Source organism: Dipodomys spectabilis, unplaced genomic scaffold, assembly GCF_019054845.1.
Source record: "Dipodomys spectabilis isolate Male_0828 unplaced genomic scaffold, ASM1905484v1 ptg000783l, whole genome shotgun sequence".
In the NCBI taxonomy this organism is placed as follows: Eukaryota; Metazoa; Chordata; class Mammalia; order Rodentia; family Heteromyidae; genus Dipodomys; species Dipodomys spectabilis.
In genome coordinates this window covers 16248154-16271196 of record NW_024871460.1, presented here as the reverse complement: position 1 = coordinate 16271196, position 23043 = coordinate 16248154, and the positions used below count along the sequence as shown (strand labels likewise).

General features: G+C 37.8%; 1 protein-coding gene across 1 annotated transcript in view; it reads left to right on the top strand.

The window, feature by feature from the left end:
• Nucleotides 1-1026: 1026 nt before the first annotated feature.
• The window catches only part of Zfpm2 (zinc finger protein, FOG family member 2), a 419413-nt gene continuing 397396 nt past the window's right edge, over nt 1027-23043 (top strand). Inside the window, exon 1 of the mRNA XM_042673220.1 lies at nt 1027-1367. Coding sequence (XP_042529154.1) covers nt 1328-1367 — 40 coding nt within the window. The 5' untranslated portion in view covers nt 1027-1327. The remainder of the gene's footprint in view (nt 1368-23043) is intronic.

Genomic DNA, 23043 nt, shown 5'->3' with positions numbered 1-23043 from the left:
GCTCAGCACCCAGTCCACGCGGGGCGGAGCAGGGGTGGGTGCACGTCCTCGCGGGCAGTCTCCAGGGACTCCTGAGAGCAACGAAATGGTCTCCTCCCGAAAGAGAGAGAGAGAGAGAGAGAGAGAGAGAGAGAGAGAGAGAGAGAGAGAGAGAGAGAGAGAGAGAGAGGCGCAGATGAGAGGGCTTAACTGGCCTGAAGACACACAGTTGGCATTTGTGATCAGCTGGCACTAGAGGAGGACTTTGCCAGTGGCCTAACCTTCCTACCAAGAAGCTTCAAGGGCGGGGGTGGGGGGTGCGGGGAAGCAGGGGCTGTGGGCAGGAGGTCGGCTAAACTGGAAGCACAAAGTTTTTAGAGAGACTGAGATTTCTTTGTGCCCTATCCCTTGGGCGAGGCATGAGAGGGGGAAGAGTTGGGGTGGGGGTGGGGGTGGGGGTGGGGGGTCCCTCCAAAGAGGAGGCTGTTGGAAGAAGTTGCTGGAAGAGAGGGTAGGGAGGGAGGGGCGGGGACCCCACATCGACGCGGTGACAACTGCAGAAGGTGGCCCTCCCTCCGAGCCCCACATCTCTTTTCCCGACTCCCGCCCCCACCTCCCCACCCCAGCCACGCCGCGATCCCCGGCGCTCCACCCGACCCAGGCCAGGGCCCCAGTTTGCATCCGGACTGGCTTTGGACGCAGCCAATCCTCCTCTGGCTGCTGGCATAGTCTCCCCTCCCCACGGCCCCGGCGCGCCCCTCCCTCGCGCGCCTCGACACCTCCCGCGGCAGAACGCGAGCGACGCGGCCCGGAGCGGCGGCGGCGGCGCCCGACTATCTGCCCCGCACGCCGGGGACCCGGGAAGCCGACGCGCGCCTCCTCCCGCCCCCTCTCGCAGCCCCTCTTTCCCGGGCGCCCCAGTCCCTTCCCCTCCCTCCCTCTCTTCTGTCCCTCGGTCTCTTTTTATTTTTCGCCCCCTCCTCTCTTTCCCCTTTTCTCTCCCGCTGACCGTTCGCTCCCAGATCCCCCGTTCTCTCTCCCCCACCCCAACCCCGCCGCGCTCCCCCTGTCCCCCCTCCCCTCCCCTCCCCTCCGCCGCACTCTCTCGGGCCCCCCCCCCCCACTCTCGTCTTCTCATTCGCTTGCTCATCTCCAAACGTGGATCCGCCGCCGTTCCCGGAGGAGCCCAGCGCCCGGATCCCGCGCGCCCGGAGCATCTGGAGTCCGGCCGGCGGCGGCCCGAGCCTGGCCGGCTGCGGCGGCAGCGGCGGCGGCGGCGGGAGCCCCGGGAGCCTGAGCCGGGACCGCGGGCACCGCGGGAGCCCCAGCGCCGGCGGCCGCCGCCGAGATGTCCAGGCGAAAGCAGAGCAAACCCCGGCAGATCAAACGTAAGTTTGCGCGCGGGGCCCGGAGTTGGTGGGATTATTTCTGAGGCAAGGGGCGCACGCCGCGGGAAGGGAAGGGAAGGGAGGGGGGGTGGCTCGTGAGAGGGGGGGGAAACCGGCTCTTGGTCCTCTGGATTTGTCCAAACTTTGCCTGAGCAATCGAGTCCCAGGGACAACTAAGACAGACCGACGGACACACTGATGGACGGACGCCCGTGTGTACCAAGGGAGAAGCTCCAACGCCCGGAGGAGACGGACGGACGGACTGACGGACAGACAGACAGATGGATCGGCTCCCAAGAGCCCAAGCCAGAGCGAAGCTAGGATGCAAACCCATTTCTGGATCCGTGTAGGCTCTCCACTCCCAATATTTCCCATTTCTTTAAAAAGCAATACATCTTTATTTGTATTTTGATTCGGACCTCAGTGCCCCCCCCCCCCTCCGCACGCCGCGCGTCCCCGCGGTCGGCTGGCGGGTCCGAGTAGACAGTGCCACTCCTGCAGGGTCGTCTTCTTCTTGTCATTATGGTCGCGCGTGGCGGGCCGGCACTCCTGGGAAAGCCCCTCGCCACCGTACCAAACCACCGAAGTTCTCCGAAAAGCCGGCGGATCCCTTTCCCCAGGCGGGGCCGAATTAGTGTCCTGGGCGGTGCCAGGGCCACGCCAAACCCGAAGTGAAACAAAAAGTAGGTGTAAAAAGTTTCGCGCCCTGCCACCCGCGGCGGCCGTGCGCCTCCGCCCCGCAGACGCAGGGCTGGGCGAGGCGGCTTCCAGCCGCCCGGTCCCCGGGGTGGGTTGGGGAGGCGGCGCTCGCCCTCCCCGCGACCCCGGGCGCTGCGGGATCCCGTTTGGGTCTGACCCCCCCCCCCCCGCCGCCCCACCCTCAGAAGTCGGCGCAGGGAGGGGCCCAGTCCCTCCCCAGAGTCTCCGGCAGCTCGAGAGAGCAGAGCGCAGAAACCCAGCGCCCCGAGGTCCCAGAGGAGCCACTGGGACCCCCGCGGCCCAGAGACACCTGCCTAAGACGCACTCACAGACACCAACTAGGTCAACTCTTCTGGGCTGGGGGAAAAATTCCCCCAACCCTGTTTCATAGAGGCCTGCGACATATCTTCAACGCTTTGGCCGAAAAGAAGAAGAAAAAGAAAAAACACCTAGGTTCCCCCCTGCCCCCCTCGCAGAAACCTTGTGCTGTTTCTGTTTCCTCAAACAGTTTATACAGTCTAGCAACTAGTGTGAAACTAATTATAATGCAATTTCGGAGTAAGGCGTTAGTAATAATTTCCTCCCGCTTGATTTCTTAATCACACTCACGACCCCCCCCACACACACACCCAAAAGTTAAAAAATTAAATTTGATGTAAGTTGAAAATGCAGTTTATCAATCAACTTGTCCTTGAAATGAGGGCCAACTTATGAACAATTTACTACAGTTACTTCTTCGTGTGTGTGTGTGAGAGTGTGTGTGTGTGTGTGTGTGTGTGTGTATATAAATAATCCCTGCCTCTCAGACATGACTTTCTAGACTTTCTAGCTGTTCTTTAGGGGATTTCTTCCCCTGAACTTCAGTTTCCAGCCTAGGCAACTTATTTGTTATGGCACCTTAGTGGACTTCACTTTGGGCCGAAAGCATTTTGAATCAAGTAGCAATATTGTTCTTGAAGGTTTGGTTTTTTTTTTTTTTAGTGATTAGTAATGGTTTTAATCAATTGACTTCTACTTTTTAGCACTAAATTGATCAGATCCGTCTATTTTAATACCACATTTTATGCTACAAAGCGTGCTTTCTGAAAGATATTATTATAAACATTATTAAATGCAAATGCTTTTTAGCTAACGGCTGCCGTCTAGATTGTTAATAAATAATTAATATTAATTGATTGTATGGCACAAAGACCATCTGATTCTACTTGGGAATACTTTGTTATCTTCTCAATTAGCTACATTAATTTTTTTTTCTTTCCTTCTATGTCCACCTCATATAATTGAAGATTAAAGCATTGGAACTAATTACTGATGATATTCTTGTGTTATAGGTCATAAAACATTTTACTGGCTTATTTGAATGCTATGATTTATTAACTATCAAAAACTCCCAAAAGTTTTCTTATATCAGTATAGTTGTTCACAGTGGTCATCGCCTGATGTTATATTTTTATGTGTGCATTGTTTTGTACATGCATTTTAAGCTTTTATTAGCTTCAATTTGGGGACACAATGATAATCTATGCAAATATGGGCACCTTTCTTCTTCTCCACTCTTAGGGAAAGTGCAACGCTAAAGATTAGCAGTGTTAACTCACAGCTTTAGGGGAGGAGATATTTAAATGTAGCTTCAGCAGCTCAAAAGCCATTTTGGTTGGTTACAAACTGTTGATGTTTGTGCCCTTTAGGTTTGCAAAGAGCGAAGTTTGTCTTGATACTCAGTCATTACTATTATAGTTCCCCTTTAATTTCAGAGGAACACGAACACTATTTTCTAGTACAAATAACTGTTACTTTTGTGATTCCAGATCAAATATCAGCTTTGGAAAATAATCAGAAAGCTGAGGCTCTGTGAAGCAATACCATTTTGACGTTCTAGTTCAAAACTACATTTTAAACTTGGAAATGTCCAGGATTTGAAAAGAAAGCCTTGGCACTGCTGATAAAACATACCCAATTTAGAGCAACTATGACAAGCAAAAAGTCAGCTTATACCAGAAACTCTGAAGACAGTCAATTTAAAGGACAAAAAGGTTGTTGGGCACAGTTTTTTTTTCTCTCTCTCTTTTACTGCATACAGTTCCTTGCTATCTAAAATTGTGATTTATGCAGTATTTTAATATTTTGCTTATTCTTTCCCCTTGGGTGCTCTCCGGGCAGCGATAAAAAGGCGACGCTGAAAGAGCACCATTAATTTGCTATGATGACTGGCCAGATAAGAAGAGATAATAGGAAAGATAAGCAGAGAAGATATACCATCAGAAACCCGATTATTACCATTAAAATTCCAGCCCAGCAATCTGCAGAAGCCTGATAATTCCTTCTCCGTTTCCACCACTTTGGATGATAAGGCAAAAAATAGTCACTCAGTGCTCCTTGATTAGACTGCCTGGATTTCCTGATAATACAGTGATAAATTATGTATTTTGCCCCCATGTTTTGTCCCAAAATTCAGATTTTTTTTTTTCTTCCTACTCCAAGACTATATTTTCTGCCTTCCCCTTCAAAAGCTTTCTCTCATAAGCTATTATTGTAATCCTGGTTTGATAAAAAGCCCTGATAGGACAGGAGGTGTTTGGTGTGGAGCTGTATCATGCTATCAGCCCATCTCCCCTGCACAGCTGCTTGCTGTTGTTGTTTTAGCCTTATCACCTCCTGCCAATATGCCAATAAATTGCCCAGATTGTTCTCCATTCTGGGACTGCACTGCAAAATTTATGACAGAAAAGATGATTTCCCCTCTCTCCCCCACCCCCTTTTACCAATGCTTCTCTTTATGATTAGGAAATGTGAGTGTACAGTTTTATTGTTATTTTCTTCTTCAAGCTGTTGTTTCTAATCATGTGTTCGTTGTCCTGGCTGTCCCCCAACTTCTGTCACACCTAAATATATCTGCTTGGAGGTTCAGGGAAAAGTGGACATAATATTTTTTTTTCTTTTTCTTTCTTTTCTGTTGTCTTCTGCAAAGCAGTGTCAGTATGTGCTCTCTGGAAGCTAAGGCAGAGTTGCAGAGGAAGGAAGGACACTCAAATATTTTTTTTCATGTACAGTGAATGAGACATACTTGTTTTTATTACTATGATAGTTTTTTTTAAAATAAAACTTTTAGGTAGCTCAGTGTTTTCAATCTTGAAGAATGAAATGATCAGTCTAGACCAGGCACCCGGTCATTTGTACTGAAGTAGGAAAGGGAGGAAAGAAGCTGAATTAAAAGGCAGAACATTTCTTTTTCTTGGAAAGTGAAGCAGAGATTGAGAATTAATAGAAATGCTGAAAGCAAAATCTTCCATGTTAAGAGTAATCTTGTTAGCAGTTCAGTGCAGAGGTTTTTGACTAAGTTGGAATCTGCTAGCATTGACTAAATTACCTTTTTGTTATTTGAAGCGATTTCCCCATTTCAGCCGGTACAAGCGCCTAACTTGCACATTTCATGGTCTATGCTAGTTTTTAAAGAGTAGATGGTAGGAATGGTAGGAACTGTTTTACTTATAAAAGGATTACTGTTCTAAAATTAAGATATTAGCATTAAATTTATTATATAATATTTTTCATGAGAATGACCCTGCTTGTATCATTTCTAGAATCAATATGATGCTATGTGAAGAAGTAAATGTGTTCTGTTTTTCATTGTTCTATTTTTTATTACTTTTTTAGTGTAGAGCTTTAATTGTTTCTTCCATTAATGTTCGTTCTATAATTTGAGGGTTAATTATCTACTCTACTGTAGTTAATATTATTTAGAAGAGGGTTTGAAAATGCTATGCACATTTGGAAATATCCTGATCATTCTTACACATAGTTAGGATGGATATCTTGGCTTTTACCTGGTTTTGCTTTGAAATAAATTACTAATTTCTTAGTGAATTTTAGCGATATTTATAAACACTATTAAAATGTTTTCTCTTTGTTTTGTAATAGGGTCTATATTGAGAATTTAACTTTTTATAGTTTTGGCTGAGAAATATTTTGGAAAATCAGTTTTACCCTGACCACAAAGTAAAGAAATATGTATTGTGTGTATTGGTTATAAAATTAATAAAAGAGAATGGTACCCATTGCTTGTAAGATGACTTAAAATTAATTTGTTTATTTACAAATTTTAAATGATATCATTGCCTACATATTTTTAGAAAAAAATCTAGAAATAATTATTTAGCAGATTAAAATGTGTAAATGTTAAGTTGGATGGTTTAGTAAAGCTGATGTTTACGAGTTAAAGAGAATGTGAAAAAGTTTACCTGTAAAAGACCATTAATCATGAAGTCAGGTATTTTAAAGTTTAAAGAAACTAACAGTGCAAATACAAATGAACCAGCATTTCTATCACTGTTTGCAGTTTAAGGCCTAAACTTGGCAATGTGACTTTAAATTAATAGAACAGCTCTTATATTCTCCACTTCTAACTTTCCAAAAATTAGAGAGCCATAAGTACATAGTACAAAATTTGAATTTTCTATAAATTTTGGGTAGAGATCTTATGAGTAATAGAATTACATAGGACCAATTACAAACGGAAGCATCTCTTTGAAGTTTGGAGGAGAATCTGTCTCTCTGAAGAGCTCGGTGATCGTTTTGGACACTACCAATAAGCCTTTGTAAATTTAATTTTACTCCAAGAGGTTTTAAACATAGACACAGGAAGCATATGATTTGTCATGGGCTACATCAGTTGATGCTGTGAAGTTACAAAGGAAGGTGATGATCTGGTCTTGCTTTTCCATTCTGCTAGCTAAATGCTTCTTATATGTTTAGGGGTTAATACAAAGATTTATGTGTTGCTTTGCTTTTGGTGGAGAAATCAAGATATACATTGATTACATAAACTGTGTAGCCTGTATTAGTTATAATTATTTATTCTTTTAAATAATTTTTTACAAAAGAAATGAAACTTCAATTGGCCACTTCCCACTGTAAAAGTTTAGAGAAAATGAGACTGAGCTAACATGTTGACTAAAGTAAGATATTTAAGACTAAATGTGTGGATTTCTGAAATGGAAGATTTTGTTCTTCACAAATAAGGCAAATCAGCAACAAACTTGTCATTTACCTTTCAATCCCATCCTAAAGGTATCAAATGAATAAACTAACTTTATTCATTTTCCATTCTGCAATTTAATTTCACACTTCAAGGAAACACCTTCCCAAATGAACTTTTCTTCAAAATAACTATGTATACCAAGTTTTAAATGAAACGGTATTATTTAGAAGAAATGTTTGGATGGTAGGATAAACTGCGAGGAATCTAAAACTAAGTGTGTGTGAAAGTAAATACTTTTCAAGAAAAGCTTTCTGTGCTCACTAAACAGAGTGAGAGGCTCTGTGAACTGGAATTCTTACCCTCTAAGGAATATTCCTTGGATGGTTTGTGACTGTCCCAGTTCCAAAGGCATTTCAGAACACTGCAGATGGTTTTGAAACTTGGTCTAATTCAGCGCCTGCCACTGTGTAAAATTATCAGCTCGTTCTCTCTCCAAATGAATAGCAGCAGAAATCGGTTACTTCAGTAGCCAGAGAATGTGTTTCCAACATAGATAAAGGGGTAAGTACATATCACTCAATAAGGTGACATGTATAAAAACTGAAATGCAATTAAATTAATAAACTCAGATATTATTTGGCATTCTCGAAAGAACTATCTCTTTAAAGGTATTAGCATAAAGATAGCACATTTGTTTATTATGCTTCCAAATCAGTTCCTAGTATCTCTGCCACAGGTAACAATTGACTTTTCAGGCTTCAAGTTAATAGCCTTGTCTCTTGCTTGTAGGGATCAATATTAGTATTAATTAATCACCATTATCGGCACTAGGATCTGGTTCTATTTGTTGTTACATCAGCAAAATATCAATATAGAAAGTGGACTCTCTGATCGTCATGGCAACTTCATCTCTTGGGTCAAAGAAAGTTTATCTTATCTGTGCATGGAGAGTGGCAAACTGTTTAGGGATCTAGTTTGAACTCTAAGAACATTGATTTAGTTTTTGTTTGCGAATAGAGGCTGAATTCCAATCACAAGGGATAGGTAAGATTTAAATATTAAAGCCAAGAGGCTTGCCTAAGAGAGTGTCATACCAAGACTGTCAGGCAGTCTTTTTGAGGTGACAAAAAGGTAGAGAGGAGTCAAGATTATTTAAAGCATTAGTAATTTGTGCGTTTGACAAATACTTCTAAAAAACTGGATGTATGGTAATTAGTAGGTATTATAGTGTGGCATAAGATTTCACAATTGAAAATAAAAGACTTTCTTTTCTCTTTCATCTTGTCTTCTCTGGTCTCTTATTATAATAATACTCGGCATATAACAAAAGTACCTTGAAGAACCAGTTTTGCCTAATGATATGTCCCTTGTCTAAAGCAAGAGTTTTGCCATGAATTTTCAAGACTGAGGAAGGAATTCACCTGGGGATATTTTAATATGAACAAATATTCATCTTAGAAAAATCCTACAGAGTAATCTTCAAGGATAAATGTCTTTGAAAACAGTTTACAATGATAATATAGGATTGACTGTAAGTCAGGAAATAAAACACATGCTATTTTGTCAATAATCTTAACAATAGACTGACCACTTAAAAGGAGCATTAAAATAAAGACAGATCATTGGAATTTATCATTAAAAAAAGTTTTGCCACTGTAAACACTATATAAAGAAAATGCCACCTGAGATAACTCTACCCTCAAGATTGCTGGCACCAAACAATGGTAAATTGTTTGTGCTTGGAGAAATTATATACATGTCATAATTATGGAGACTTTAAAAATGAATGTTTAGTGCTCAATGTCTATACATAATAACACATAATTACTCATTCCAAGCACTGTTCAAAGCTTAAGGTCAACTCTTCTTATAGCCTATATGTGATGCTATTTTTATTTAATGTTCAATTAACATTCTATGTATATATACATATATACATACATATATATATATATATATATATATATGATTGAATGTGCTTCAGAGAGTTATCTGTTACATAGTTAACATAAAGTAGGTTCTCATTTCATCTGGGTTTTTTGCCAATAATTATTTGGTTTTATTTATTTTGAAAGTGTCCCCCTTGAATTGTTGGAACATGTTGAATGAATGGTTATTAGTCTTGTTTGTTTATGTACATGATTTTGCTTTTGGTAATGTCATCTTTATCATGAGCAACTTACAAATATTTGTAACATCATAACTTATTCCTAGGCCATCACAAAACTTTATAATTTTAGTAGCCTCTACAAAAGGGAATAAGACAGGTTATCAACTATAATTGACAACTATATACTGTCAAACTGATGGACATTTTTCCAATCATAATCCTTTGTTTTTTTGGTGTTGATCCAAAGAGGGCTTAAATTTAGGGCCTGAGTACTGTCCCTGAGCATTTTTGCTCAAGAGTAGCACTCTACTACTTGTCACAACTCTCCTTCTGGCTTTTTGGTGATTAATTGGAAATAAGAATCTCCTAGATGATCCTGCTTGGACTGACTTCCAACCTCAATCCTCAGAATGCAGCCTCCAAAGTAGCTAGGAGTAAAGGCAAGAGCCACTGTTGAGCAGCTTTAAATTTCTTGTTATAAAATTTACAAAAATCTGAAAACTTGAACAAAGAGCTAATTATAAAATTTAGAATTAGAAGTAAATTCTTTTCTCATATCTTATTAGTCTGTAAATGCTAACTCTTAATTTTAACCATATTTCCTTTTGGAATGCTGAATAATGGTATACTCTTTAATAAAGATGTGTTTTTTTGGTATGGTATACTCTGAAATTATAGAAACCTGTCATGAACTGGGTTTAGAATATTGAAAATAGGTAATTTACAAGTTTTTATGTTTGAAGGCCGAAATCCCATAGAGTTATGCAGAAAACAGCTAAGAAACTTATGCTTTAAAGATAATTAAACTATCAACTAAATAATGCATTTACATAACAATTAAATAATACAGTTCATATTTTTCATGTCCCTCTTGCTCAATACAGGATTCCCAAATTTGAAAGTGTAGCTTTAAATCTTTCCACATTATATAATGAAAATATGTGATTGTTTAAAATTAGCTGATGAAGTTTGTGTCATAGATTGATGTTTTTTCTTTTTTTCTGTAATGGAGTGAACTCTGGGCCTCACATCCTAGATTAATTTTAGGTCACGTGGTCCCCAAGAAAGTATTTTTTATTAATAATTTTATTGTAAGGATACTGTACATCAGGGTTACATGAGTAGGGTAATGAGTACATTTCCTATCAAGCAAGAAAGTATTTAAATACATCTTTTTTTCATTTCTTACAGTTGTACAAAAGGAATTTTTTCATCTTACCAATGAAAACTTGTTTAGTTTCCAGTATAGTGTCTCTACAACATAAAATTCCATATAGCAGTAAGCTTTCTTTTTCAGTGTGAGTGTGTCACTGAGTTCAAAGATTTTTTTTAAAACATAAAGCTTTGTAATTTAAGTTACAAAAACCTGAATTCAGTGAGAAGCTTTTGGAATAATAATTTTCTTACTGTATCCCAATTATTTTCATAGTCTGCATTTTCAGCCATTGAAATATCACTCTATTCCTACGTGGTCTCATATAACCTATACTTATGATGAAGGTATGCATTTTGTGATGAGATTTTTTGGATAAATTTTATGCCACTTTAAAAATCTTCTCAAAGTATGTTATAGTTCAGTGACTATGTGATTGAATACATAAGTGAATATATAAGAAATGGAAATCTTATATTTATAGGGAAGATTGTTTTGGTCTTAAAGAAGATCTGAAAGTTTGGGTAATTTCCCCTTGAAGAGAAATGAAGACAAGTTTAGGCACAGAAGACATATCTTAATACACAGAACTTACCTCCACAAAATAGGTTTCTATTTTACCCTTCTCACTTTTATGTAGCAATTTTGGAAATGTATACTGATTAAATGAGACATTACATAATCTCCCCCAGTTGTCTCCTTGCTATACAGGAACTTATTATGGAACTGATTTGACAACAGCATTGAATCTGTAAACCTTTTTTCCCCTCCAAGACAGTGCAAATAGATAAAAAGCCTTTTATTCTTCTGAGGTATTTTTATTTATTTGGGACAATAGATTCTTAGTCTGTACTGTACACTTTGCTCAGTCAGGTTGTCTTTCTCTTCTTGGAATGACATTCGCCAGTTCTCATTTTGATCGCCTCTTTGCCAAGTTGATGTAAAAATAAGGGCATTTTCCTATAATATATTCCTTGTATGTGATTACTCTTGTATATTTTGGAAATACTGGGTCTCCCATCAGCGGGTAGACACTCAGTGTACAGGGGAGACTGAGCAATGTAGGACTTCTCTAACTCCGAAATTTTCAAGAGTTCATTTGCAAATATATTAGGCAGCTGCTAAAAATATCACCCACTTCTGAACAATGTGCATCTTGGACAAACAGGCGCATATTTGCCATCAAGTTTCTTAAGCTTCTGAAGTCAGGGCTACAACTGGGTCAGATGATAAGATGAGCACAACAGAGAAACGAAGAGAGCGTCTGATAAAACCTGATTGATTGATGTCTGGCTTCCCCACCATCACAGGCAGTTGACAGTTAGTTTGGGATCAGATGATTTGGCTTTTGCGATAGAAGATGGGGCCTGGTAGGCAAGCCTGAAGGACAAAAAGGTCGGTTTCTGTGTAGTGTCAAGTAATGTTGAGCTCCCACAAGGTGGGACATTATTTAATTCTTGTTTTTTCAGGTTCAGGCCCTAACATTTGATATTCAGTTTACACACAGAATTGTAGGGCCCTTTCTCTCTTCTATTTGATTTATGATCTTTTACATTGCTCATGTCATAAAGGGAGAGGGTACACATTTACTTGATAATTAAGGTGCCTTTTATATGGTACTTTATAATATAGAGTGGCTTTGTATGTATTTAATTTTATTATAATCCTATGAGTTAAATGCTTAAAATTCCCAGTTTAATATTAAAAATACTTTTTGGATATGTCTTGGTTACCAGAGAGGAAAAATTACTGTATAAATTAACTTAGGTTAGCAGCTCTATCTAAGTGTTTGAGTAATATGGAATCTGAGTAGCTTAGGTTAAAATATGTTGATACACAATACAGAAGTATCAAAGTTTGAAGAAATCTTCATTGATACAATGGAACAATTTTATATACAAGATCCTGGTTAATGAATGATTGTGCTGTCATTTTCTGAACTTTAACCTTGTGGCTGATAATGAGATTATCAGAAGGTTAACTTGTATTTCAGTAATAGAAATGCTCAGGACTTGAAACAGTAAAATCACCTTGAAGATATATGAGTGAACCAGATTGTATGTTATTGCAGAATAGTATTATGCAAAAAGTTTTGAGCTGTGAACATAGTTAATGGGGAAGAAGGGAGGCAGAAAGGAAGGGAAACATAAACCATAGTAGCTAGTTTTAAAGTATAATGTTTTCCAGTGTTAACCATGAATATTAGTATGATACTATAATATTAGTATTTCAGAACTGAAATTTGGACAGTTTAGCCTCAAATTTAGATTTAGGCTAATTTGATGATTTCTAGAAATTCTCTCCAGTATATGTGTTACTTTTCTTTGAGTGTTAAGGGCTATGTCTCAAGGACAGTATGCGTAATTGTAGCAAGATGAGTTTTATAAGGTGTGTATTGTTGATAGGATAAGTGGAATAGTGTATGAAAGTTTTTGTCACCAACCTGAAGGAATATTCACATTATTCATTTAAGATACTTAGTAATACTTCTGAGAAAAGTGCTGTAAGAAAATGACTGGGTTTCTTCTGGATGCATTTAAATACAGTAAAATAATACATTCATGTACCTATTTATTGTATCTTATCTTGTCTTATGTATCTATCTATCTATCTATCTAAACACATCTCACACATAGAGAACACATCCATATCATGTAAGTATAAATATTTAGGAAGAGGAAAGAACCATTAATGGATATGGTAAATTTTTCAGGAGAGATGATTTAGGCAAAAGAAGCTCACCTGTAGTGATCCTGTGATGGTCACATCACTGACCATCGATTACTGCAATTACTACTAGTTTCTGGTGGTAGCTGAAATTAGGTAATGCCTTTACTGCAGAAGGGAAAGGGGAATAGGAAGGGATTTTCTTAGTATGCAGTTTGTGCCACTTCTCAGTTACTCAGTTAAAAGGATGTTTCATTTTAAGGTAGTGTTGTCATTGTGAAGTACTATGTACTCTGAAAGTATGTATTTTTATTATTTTATTATTGAGTATCTGATTGAATCCATGAAATTGTTGACTTGCTTTTCTGTGTACGCACATTCATTTCATAGCATAGATTATCTCACATTTTCTTTAGTTACTATTCTTAATTATTCCATCTTGTTTGTAACCATATACTTTATAGAGATAAGTAGATAGATTCAGAGGTAAGTTGTATTTTGAAAAAAAAATTACACTTTGAGAAAAATTTAAATTGTCAAATGGGAAAAAATGTTATATCATAAAAATAGTTGCTACCGGGTGCAGGTGGCTCATATCTGTAATCCCAGCTATTCACTGAGATCTGTGGATCATGGTTCAAAGCCAGCTGAGTCTGTTATCACCAATTAACCACCAGAGAACTGGAAGTGGTACTGTGGCTCAAGTGGTAGAGCACTTGCCTTGAGCTGAAGAGCTCAGGGACAGTGCCTAGACCCAGAGTTCAAGTCCCACAACTGACAAAAAAAAAGAAAAAGAAAAAAAAATAGTTGCTATCAGCCATCCTTATATAGAAAGTAGCTGTGGGTCCTTGACCAACTAGACTAAAATATACAATTTTGCTTCCAATTCGATATTCTGATCTTTATAAACTCACTTGCATTACTGCATTTTATCTTTATGAGTCTTCTTTTTGTTCCTTAAAGCTATCAAACTATCCTTCTTGGAATGTTCCTTTCTTAAATTGTCATGTGTGTAACTTCTTCTTACCATATGCTTCTCCCCTCATCCACTCTCTCTTCAGAGTAGATTTCCTTTGCCCTGGCCAAGTTTAGTTTTCTCTCCCTCCACACACCTTCATTTACTCTCTTGACTAACATTATACTTTTTAAAATGTTTATTACACTGATTTTTACTTGTAATCATCTCCTTTATATATTTGTTGGTTAGTTTACCTAGTGTGTGTGTGTGTGTGTGTGTGTGTGTGTGTGTGTGTGTGTGTGTGTGCTGGTAAAATAGCTTAACTCCACGCCTCTGCCTGTCCCTTAGGTTATTTACTCAAGGCTGGCCCTCTCCCACCTGGGCCACAACTCCACTCCAGTTTTTTGCTGGCTAATTAGAGATAAGATTCTCACAGACTTTCCTGTCCAAGGTTGGCTTTGAACTGTGAGCCTCAGAGATCAGCCTTCTGAGTAGCTAGGACTACAGTCTTGAGCCACCTGTGCCTGGTTTATTTACCTATTAATTAGATGAATTTCCATTAGAGTGTTAATTGAGTTGACAGTGAACCTATTCTCATTCTCTTCTGACTCTCTGATGACTCAGAAGGGTACATCATATACAGCAGCAGATGCCTAGTGCTAGCCAAATGAAACAACAATAGCTTTAACTCTCCCATCATTTCTTAAGGTATTACTCTTAATATATTGCCCCTTCCCCCAAGGAAAATGTACTAAGATCATGCTGTAAATCTACCTTAAGTTAAACACTTTTACTTTTTCATTCATTGCCCATTCAACAATGGTATGGAAGGTTGTGGACCATGTGAAGTCAGGAGAAGGGGAGCATACAAAAAAATCACGAGTCAATGTTAGTTTCTTCTCTCAAGTAGGACAATGAGGTGGTGGAGGAAATTGACATAGGTGTGTTATGACGTATTTGTGGTAAATGGATGTACTAGATAATTTGGGAACTGAAATACCCAGATGAATCAGGATAAACCTCTAGTATGGGGTTGTAATTTGGTTAGGTTTTGAAGGAGGAGTAGGAGGTCTAATCATTGCTACAGGGCATCATAGCCTATAAGAATCATTAGTTTGGCCAAGAGCAGAAAGGCATTAAGAAGTATTTTGAAGATCCACAGAGTACTTCTAGCCAGATATTAAAGAATGTATCTTGAGAACAGTCTTGGGGAAGATTAATGGGATTTATGTACCATATTGAAAACCTGGGAGTCATCGTTCAGGTAAGGTGGTCAGACTTTGCAAGCCGAGTTGGAAACTAAAGCTAAATTTGCTTGTCTAAAATTTGTTTGGCAGTTACATGACCCCACCAAATTACACATTGGAAATTTCAGAGGACAAGAGACCTGTGAACAGACAACAAACAGGCTTGGGTTAACTTTGTATTAAATCTAACAATTATTGTTATCTTGAATTCAACCTTAGCCCTTCTGTGTCACTACAGAACTTGTACATATAGATTTAATAATAGTGTTATAGCTGATTCCTAAAATACTAATCACTCAGTGCTTTCCCTAGTTTACTATGAATATTTTATTGGGGCTAGACAGCACATGCAAAAATAAATGAACAGAGCAGTATCTTTCTAATTGAATCTGTTTTTACGTAACTCATGAGATTGTCTTTGGTAGAGGCCTCCGATTCATTCATATGCATTAACCTGGTTTTATAATCAACTATGGAGAAGAATAAATGCTCCTTTCCAAGTAGGCAGAGACATTGTTATTCCACTTGCCAAATGTCTCAACCTCCCTCCTGTGAAAGATACTTTGGTAGTTTCTAACAATTAAAATTGCCCATCTATTCTTTGACCAAATAATTTCACATGCCCCATAGAAGCCAGTCTATATGTGCTTATTGCAACATGGCCTCTATAAACAACAACAACAAAAATGAGAGAAATAATCTAAATGTCCATTAAGAGATCATTTTTTAAAAAGGAAAAAAATTGGTATAAGGCTAAGATTGTGGGTCAAGTGGTAGAGTTCCTGCTTAGGAAATGCAAGGTCTTTAGTTCAAACTTTAGTATTGCCCAAAAAATAGTTGTTGTGAATATTATATAGTATTAAATATAGTTGTATTTAAAAAGAGGACATAGGTGAAATAAAATTATAATGAAATTCCTGTGTTAGAAAGGATCAGAGAAATATGTTCATGTTGATACAGAAGCTTCTCAGACACACAACTTTTTTTAGTCAGTATAAGTCCCAACTTGTATTTTATTTAAAAAGAACAAATATATAGGTAGATACCTGTTTATTCTTTGTAAAAAAAAAAGTCTGCAAAAATGACAAGAAATTATTCCTGTTTTTCTCTAGCAATTTAGGCCTGGGAGTTTGTAGTGACACATAAGCCTCTCTTTTTTATAGTCTGTCTGTATTTTACTTTTAAACTAATTATACTTTTAAACAGTTAGAGATTAATACTAACAGGAATAATAAAAAGAGAATTAAAAGGCACCCACTGGAAAGTGCATATGATGTTTTTGTACCACTAACAGTTCTTTCCCAGAATCAAGGGTGCAGGGGCAGAAAATAATGGAGTGTATATTGCTAGTATAACTAAATTTTAAATTACTGATTTTCCCCTTGGTTCTATAGTTGAGAGGGTAGAATTGCTTCTAGGGGAAGGAATGCAAAGTATTTGATAAAAGATTTCAATATTTGTCTAACTCAGGCAGTAACATAGGAGAGGATATACTATAATGATAAATTTTTCTGTAACAGTTATTACACTTATGGTATATACTAACAGTGAGCTCTCCAGTGGAGATTAAACTCTGTTTTACTTTAGAAAAGGAAATAGCACAGGGAAAGATTTTAAATACATTGCCTTTTAAAGTATAGCATTTTTCTATTCTCAGCATAGGTCATGGTGATGTTATTAACCTCAGATTAATAGCGTATGATCGTTTGGTTTTAGATAAAAGATCTGTTCAATCTAATATACAATTTGAGTTCTTGTTATAGGAAAAGAAGTTTGTCCCTGTGACGTTGCTGTCATGAGTTCAGAAATTCTGTTCTGTTCTGCCCCAAACCCTTTGTCTTTCACCCATATCAAAGGTTTTACTTTGCCAAGAGATATTAAGATGTCTTCCATTTTTATCTATATGATTATATGCAGACATATTTTAAATTTGATTTCAGGCCAAATATGTTGCTCCTTTTATTTTTTATTTTTTTACACTTTATTATAGTTTGTATCCTTGAAAAATTTCCAAGATATCTACGAGTTCTTGTGGAAAGTCACAACAGCAGAATCAGGAAGTGAAGCAGTGCATAGTGTAGGTTGAAGTTGGAAGTGTCATTGAGATGTCAGAAGAATACCCCTGCTGGAAACAGGAAGGTTGAGATTCATAAATGGCGCTCCAAACATCTTCTGATAATTGTCACTGAGGTCAAAGAAAATAAAATATGTGGACTCATTGTCCAGAAAGCATTAAAGAAGTAGACATAAACGTTAGGCTAGAAATTATATATGGAGAAGAAGGAAAGTACAATCTGAAAACAAATGGAATACTTAACTTCTCATTTGCTGGTTAATTGGAGATAGATTTTGCTTGCTGCCCAGACTGATCTTAAACATGATCTTAAATTTCAGCCTCAGCTGGGTTTACAAGTGTGAGCCTCCCCCTGTCTCTTTGTTTTTGTTTGCTTTTGTTGTACATAGATCTAAACAGTCAGTTTTATTCAATTTATTCCTATGGATTCTAAACACAACCCAGCTACTGTTGAAGATTTTATTGTAATTTTGTAGTTGACATTTGTAGAGGCTACCATACTGCATTCCAGTCAGTGGTATTCTGTGATGGCTTTATGCAAATAGGGAACTAATTGACAAAAAAAAAGTTGAGTTGTCTCTCAGTGTATGTCATGGCATCAAGAATTTGAGCTACCATATGTTCTGCTGATGTGCTAGCCATCAGCTGTTGAAAAGCTACAAGTGGTTTTCTTGATGATAAAGTTAGTGGTTGGTACTGAAATAGACTCACTGAAAGGCCTACTAGAATAGATGACTGAAGATGATTGGCTTAGAACTACAGAGCTGTGAAGACTATACAAACATTTTTATAGTGATGAGTCCTCTAAATTCTTGATATTAGTTGAAACTATGTTCAGAATTGAGTGGACATACATGCCGTGTTTAATGATCAAATTGCCTGCTGCCCCTCTTGGATATGTTGGGGAAACTTGTTAGCTCAGAAATCAGAATATCCAAAGAAATACTTTTGCAAGATATCTATTGAAAAAATGAGAGGGCAGATCAACTTACATATTTTCTTTAAGACCCAAAGTACCATGGCTGCCTAAAGGATGGTACTTGAATTGATGTGCTGAATAAAGTTGGGTATTTAACATTTTATTAAGAATTGGCTTGTATGAACATTGTGCATCGCAAAAGGAGGTATGTTATGTTTCTGAAGTAGAAAGTCTTCTTTAGTTCAGATGATAGCTTCTTCTTTGTGTACTGTTGAATGGGTGAGTTAATCTGTGACTTAGTTTTCTCAGATTGCCAAACAGAGATTATTACATGAACTGATACATGCAAGGAGTTTAAACAGGAATGAACTAACATGAATTTTCTATATTACTGACACTTTTTAGGTCAAATCCATGAAAGGAGAGTATCCTATTGTAGTAGTAAATATCCTCAGGTATCTAAAATATAAGTTTGGGGGTTTGTATATTTTAGTTGTCAAATACTTGAATGAAGTATTTATTTTGTAAATTTATATTTGCAGTGTTTTATTAAAAAGATTTTGCCATGTGAACCTGTGAACAATTTTTCCCAGCTACTTAAATTCACTTTTTCTAATAGATATAATACTGCCAAAGCAGAACATTATTTTGAGCTTCACTAGGAAATGCTTTCTAAAAAAAAACCAGATTGATAGTAGATTGTATAGAACGTAAACTATCTATACTTACAATAGGTATATGGAGCTATAAATCAGAATTTGTAAAAAAAAAAAAGGATGAAATTTGTTACAGATCCCTTTAATTTTTTTATATTCATTTTTAATATTAATATTATATTAAATTTTATATTAAAAATTTTGGTTCCATCGGTAATACAGAGGTGCTTTGAATATAATTATCATTACCAGCAATAGCAAGTAGTCAGATTCTTTCCTTTGGATTTTCTTTGGTTTTGCTTTCCCAGACAGTTGTGGAATTAACATGCAAAATTTACTGAGAAAGATCCTGAGTGATATCGGAAAAGGTCATCAAAGAAACCAGTTGGTTGAAATGCATTTGGATGACCTGAACACATACTTGTTGTGTCTCTAAATCCCAGACATACTTTATTAGGACAATCCAGCTGGTTTGCTATTTCTATCTCCTCATTATCAACACGTTATGGTATGGCCTCTTCCCCTCACTTCCAGTGCTAAGAATTTGGCAGGGACACCATGTTAGCAAGTCAGAGTCTGGGGGTGGGGAGACAGAAACAGCTTCACACTGCATTGGAGTGAGGAAAACATGTTTCTCAGCATTTTGCTACTGGCTTACGATGGACAATGGACATTTTTTCCTCTCTCTTCTTGAAGAATTGAAAGAAATGAAATAAAATTTCTTTGTAGAAATTGTAGAAATATTCTTAAGAACAATTCCGTTAATTCCAGTATACTTTTTTTTAAACAGATAGAGAACTTAATTTTGTAAATCTCAAAATCCCCAGATCCTTCTCTTTTCTTCCCTTTTCTACTTTGTTCCCTTTTCTAATCTTTCTACTTTTCTCAAGATTCTTAAAATCAAAAAAGTGACCAAAAGGCAAAGTATTGTCTCTTGGTTTTAATTTATACTTTACATGGAGAAAAGCAACTTAACATGTAAAATGTTACGTCTGTAACAGCTAATATGAGAACATATTGAAAACTAACATGATTTTTTTCTGTTAACTATTCACATTTTAAAAAGAAAAAAGAAGAGGATGGGTGTTTCCAGCTGCTGGTGGCTCGTGCCTGTAATCTTAGCTACTCAGGAGGCTGAGTTCTGAGGTTCATGGTCCAAAGGCAGTCGGAAAGTTTGTGAGATCCGTATCTCCAACTAACCACCAAAAAGCTGAAAGTGGAGATGTGGCTTAAGTGGTACAGCACTAGATGAGCAAAAGAGCTCAGGGACAGCACTCACATCCAGAGTTCAGCATCCCTCCCTTACTCGCTCCCCACTAAACACACACACACACACAGAAATGAAAGAAAAAGAAAAAAGAAAAGAAAAAAGTGAAATAAGCAATCTGATTAAAGATTCCTTTGAGTGTTAGAGGATTTTGAATTTGGTGAATGAGTGATTGAAAATTATGAGTTCACACACAAAAAAATACAGATTCTCAAAAGTCTAGTTGTGGAAGAAATAACTGTATTGTCAAAGCTCATAGAATTCACAAACTTTATAGATCATGATAATGACAGTTTGCCTTGTGAAGGTTAAAATGTGTTTGCTATCACTATTCCACAATACTGTGAAATGTGTGGAATTTATGCAATCACCTAATCTCAATTTTAAAAAAAGAACAAAGGCCTGGGAAGGTGGCTCAGTGGTAGAACGCTTGCCTTGCATGCATGAGACCCTGGGTTAGATTCCTCAGCACCACATAAGCAAAAAGAAAAAAGCCGGAAGTGGCGCCGTGGCTCAAGTGGTAGAGCGCTAGCCTTGAGCTGAAGAGCTGAGGGACAGTGCCTAGGCCCAGAGTTTAGGCCCCACGACCAGACCCCCCCCCCCAAAAAAGAACAAAAAGTCTAGTTGTTAATTATCTTTCATTGTGTATATAATCATGTTTGCTACAAATTTATTTATCTTGAATCTTCTCTTCTACAAAGAAATCTCTTTAAATTGGCATTCAGTATAATAAATCATACGATAGATTCTGAATATTGTTTGTCAGAAAATTATCTCAGTAAAATCATTGAGCAGATATTCATTTCAAATACCAGGAATTATGCTTTTAGAACCACCTAAAGATTTTCATGTGCCAGGTGCCGGTGGCTCATGCCTGTAATCCTAGCTTCTCAGGAAGCTGAGATCTGAGGATCACTGTCAAGTGATAGAGTGCTCACCTTGAGCTGAAGAGCTGAGGGACAGTGCCCAGGCCCAGAGTTCAAACCCCATGCCTGACCCAAAATAGATTTTTTTGTGATCTTCTTAGATTATTATAAAAAGTAAAATATGGTGGGCTGGAAATGTGGCTTAGTGATAGACTGCTGGTCTAGCACACTTGAAGCCCTGGGTTCGATTCCTCAGTACCACATAAACAGAAAAGGCTGGAAGTGGCACTGTGACTCTCAAGTGTGCTAGCCTTGAGCAAAAGAAGCCCAAGGACAATGCCCAGGTCCTGAGGTCAAGCCCCAGGACTGGCCAAAAAAAAAAAAAGGCAATATGAAAAATAAAGGATAAAGGTTACCTCTCTTCATTTCTGGATATAGGAATAATATGACAGAGCAAGTTAGTTATGACCCCATCTCTTCACACAGGAAAAACAAATACAGGGAAAAACTACACAAAGATCTATATATTCACATTTATAATAATTATGCATAGTAAAATCCATGTTCTCGACTTGATTATTACAACTTGAATGTAACTCAAGTAGGAATTTGTCCATATCACTTGAAACTTAATAATTCAGAAGTGTATACCTTGAGACCATGTCATATAATGTTCTTTCTGTGTCATAAAAACACAATAGGATACCTTGTTTATATTAACTGGCTTATTTGAAATACACTGATAGATTTTCATTTTGAAAATCTAAGTTAAATAGTAAGTTTGGACTTCAGTAATCTTAGCAATAAAACAATGAATAAGAGAATGTGTGATCATAGCATTTATTAAAAAGAAAAATATGCCACCCTCTCTTGCCATTCAGTAGTCCACACATGCCATCATTGTCAGCATCAGAAGCTAGTAGAAAACTTAACTTTCTCTTAACTATGAAGTTTTCTCACTTGAAGAGAAATGCAAGAGCTGGCTCTGTATTTACTTGCTTCTGATTCTAAGGTTATAGTAATGCACATTGAATATATGGGTAGGATATTGAGATTTTACTGCAGGTAGGACAAAAAAAAAACAGAATGCAAATGAAAAAAGAATTGGTTTATTCACAAATGAGAAAAAATGTCCCCTGGGTGCCTCCTTAATTGATGGAAAGCAAATAAGTAGGATCCAGTTAACTAGCAGTTGAGGGGCAGTTGTATTGCTCAGTACTGAGGTTAGAACCTCAGGCTTTCTAAGTGTGAGGGATTTGTAAATGAAGCTACTTTGTTACCGTCAGGATTAATATGTGGATAAAAATCTATGCTTCCCAAGCTCTTACAGCATGTTTTTTGTATCCTTTCTTTATTTTTAAAAGTAGTGTTATGTTATTTTTATACTATTAACATTCTATGCTTATGACATTTCTGCCCCTTCACTACTACCATGGAACAATAGAACTTGCTTCAATTAAGAAACAGAACATCAGCCCCTGGCATCTTATTCTGTTGTTCCATCGTTTTTGCTAGGGAGAATTCATTTGTTTCTTAATTAAGAAAAACACCAATAGCATGAAAAATCTGCTTATGGTACCTGAATGGCAATTAGGCTAAAGGTAAAAAAAGACACATGCACATACATACATTCCAGTAGCAGCCAAAATGAACTTGAGCTGATAAAAATGAACTATACTACCCTGGCATAAATGGAGGCTGAGAGAAGTGTACAGTCATTATGGCTAAGACAATATGCAAACTATCTTCAAAGAAATCAAATTGCTAGAGTGTTTTCATTTGCATGTATTAACTATTAACATAATGAGGAGAAGTGACATTGGACCCGGATTGTGTGTCTGTTCGGATTGATAATTCTACTCCATCTGCAGACACCCAAAAACCATGCTAGTAGTTCTGTCAGAGTTGAACTCTACAGTGTGGACTAAACAAAATTTAGAGCTTATAGAACTACTGAATTGCTTTGGGTTGACACCTCTCTCATTCCAATTCCCCCCACCCCTCTCTTTTCCTTTGCTTCTTAAAATAAAGATCTTTTTCAGTGCAAAAACTTCCTTAGAGCTTTAGAGCTTTCAAGAAATG